General features: G+C 36.0%; 1 protein-coding gene across 3 annotated transcripts in view; it reads left to right on the forward strand.

Moving 5' to 3' along the window:
* slc38a9 (solute carrier family 38 member 9) overlaps window positions 1–1765 on the forward strand; it is an 18252-nt gene extending 16487 nt beyond the window's left edge. For all 3 annotated transcript variants that reach the window (XM_005751316.1, XM_005751319.1, XM_005751318.1), the window contains one exon: window positions 470–1765. In XM_005751316.1, the coding sequence (XP_005751373.1) occupies window positions 470–635 (166 nt within the window). In that variant the 3' untranslated portion in view covers window positions 636–1765. The remainder of the gene's footprint in view (window positions 1–469) is intronic.
* The last annotated feature ends 1058 nt before the right edge of the window (window positions 1766–2823 follow it).

Raw genomic sequence — 2823 nt, forward strand, 5'->3', positions numbered from 1 at the left:
TTTTTTTTTTTTAAATTGTATTGTTCGATACATATGCGTACCGAACCGAAAGCACTGTATCGAACGGTTCAATATCGATACGAATATCGTTGCACCCCTAGTATATATATATATATACGTTTGCCCCGTGGAGATGTAGATATACTGTAAGGTATAGGTATAATTATGCATCTAAGATGTTTTTTGCATAAACTGAATTAGAAAGTATGTTTTATCTTTCTTTAAGACTTTTTACATTAAAACAAACAACACTAAATGGCAATCAATACGCCAGGGTTTGAATCAGTGGCCAAAAGGTAAACCTGTGTTAGCATGGAAGTTCATCCTTACCTATGCAAGGAAGAAAAGAAACAAAGTTTAATTTAAATTCAAGTATGTTTCCTTTTTTTGTTGTGGCCATTGTTGTTTGGCATACCAGTTGGCTCCTTGTAATGGTGTAGTGGTTTTAACTTTGTGTTCCTCTTTGCAGGTTTTCCGGAGCAATTTGTGGATTGGCTTTAGTGTTTGTATTTCCTGCATTAGTCCACATGATCACCCTGAGACGGCAGGGGATGCTGAGGTGGAAGACAGCAATTTCCCACAGTTTACTAATCTTACTGGGTGTGGCCAACCTGGCGGCTCAGTTTTTCATGTAGAAGTGGCTAGTTAATCTTTCAGAATTAAGATTAATAAATATGAAGAAGAATTCAGCTGGCAACATGACATTATTTGAAGAAACTTTAAGTGTGAAAGGCAGATGAATCAAATCAGCTACTCAGATTAATGTTTGTGTTTGTGGTAATTAAATTTCCTATCACAAGAAGTTACAGTTGAATATTAGGGCAGTAATACAGTTTAATAACAGGAATTCAGTGTTTTTGTTCGGCATACATTCATTTTTATTTTCTTCATGTTATACAGCCTTTTTTTCTGCCCTGCTAGTCGTATACCATATTCTAAACTGTGTTGAAACACAGATGTTTCAGATGGGTGTGAGCATTTTGTTAATGGGTTTATGGTTACCGTACATTTTTTTTCTTTTTTTTTTTTGGCAACAGTTTCCTTAGAAAAAGCCAAGGGCGCACTTTATTCAAAACTAAAACAGAACTGGTCAGAATTAAACTGGATCTAGTGGGGAAAAAAATTGAAAATTTAACAGGTGAAGATCTATAAATATTCACTCTGTGTAGGCCAAAGTGATGTGGACACAATTACTAGTCCAATTGAATAACATTAGCTCTCTATAGTTCCTCAACTGTAACTTGATAGAGCTGGGTTACAGCAGTCACAGTTATATCTTGCTGATGGTAACTATCAAGTATTGACTTGCTATTTTTTTTTAAAATTATAAATAACATCTGGCCCAACCATAGGATAATTAATTGCTGTCTTGATTTGTTTTAAATATATACTATATTTTACTAATGGTTGGATAGCTAAAGGGATGATGTGCGAGGAAAGAGTCTGTATTAACTTTGGTTTTCACGTTATTTATAATCATCAGTATCAGTGTGAAAAATAATTTTGGTTTGAGGCAAATTTTAGTACTGTGGGCATTATTATCTGTAACATTGCATTCACTGAGGTCACATGGGGATCAAGATGCACTGTGGTAAAAAAGCAAGCAATAGCTCAGTATTAATAATTCTTATAGCAGGGTAATATTAAACTATTAATAACTAGTTTTGCCTCATAGGCATCTTTGTATGTTACCCATGCCCATAGTTTTTGGCCCCTTCTTTCACATTTTAGTCTAATATGTTTCAGCGACAGACTGGCGACCTGTCCAGGGTGTACCCCGCCTTTCGCCCTATGACAGCTGGGATAGGCTCCAGCGCCCCCCGCAACCCTGAAAAGGAGAAGCGGAAGCGAATGGATGGATGGATGGATGTTTCAGCCATAACAATTGTTGATACAAGCTATTACTTGGTTTATATCTTGGTATTTCTCATGCTATTATGTGAGTATTGCAACGTTTAGACATTACAGCAGTATTATCATGTTAATACTGAGCTGTTATTAAGTCCTGTCATAATAGTGAACAAAATTATAAATATCAATTTGGGGTTTTCAGATTGGTTCAGAGTGATTTCCCTTTCCACACAGCAAAAATGAACAGAAATGTTGGGTGTGAGGGAAGATAAGGTGCTGCGAAAGTCACTTGTACAAATCAGTCAAACTTTTTAGGTGTTTGGTTTATTTTATTATTATTATGAGTTTTTTTTTTCCTGTAGCACACAAACCAAAATCTGATTTATTTTTCTCCACACTTTGTATTATTTTATCTACCAGTTTACACTAATTAAAGCTTAATTGAAATTACTTTGTCTTTGAACCTTTGAACCAAGTACACTACAGTTGTTGTAGTTAATCTAAAATGGTATAGTAAGTAAATATGTTTACTGTAAATAGTTGGCTAATAATTGATTCTGTCGCCCTCTACACACACACACACACACACACACACACACACACACACACACACACACACACACACACAAGTCATTAAAGTGCAAGGCAGATGTTATGATTTCATACTGTTACCCATTTGTATCTATTCAGTTATTACCCGTTCACCTGAGTCTAGTAACTGAGGATGATGAAATCATCCATTGCTAAAGAATGAATTCAATTCAATTCAATTCAATTTTATTTATATAGCGCCAAATCACAACAAAAGTCGCCTCAAGGCGCTTGAATGAAGTCAGCTGTGATTTGGTGTCTCCTCTTTGAGAAAAATCCTCCCCAGTGTCTGCTTCCTGTCGCTACTCTATTCACTCATCCAGTCTGTCATTCTAAAACCATGGTACATGGGCTCCCTCTAGTGGTACGCGGGAATCCCCC

Source organism: Pundamilia nyererei, unplaced genomic scaffold (assembly GCF_000239375.1).
Source record: "Pundamilia nyererei isolate P.nyererei 1_Seehausen unplaced genomic scaffold, PunNye1.0 scaffold00306, whole genome shotgun sequence".
Lineage (NCBI taxonomy): Eukaryota > Metazoa > Chordata > Actinopteri > Cichliformes > Cichlidae > Pundamilia > Pundamilia nyererei.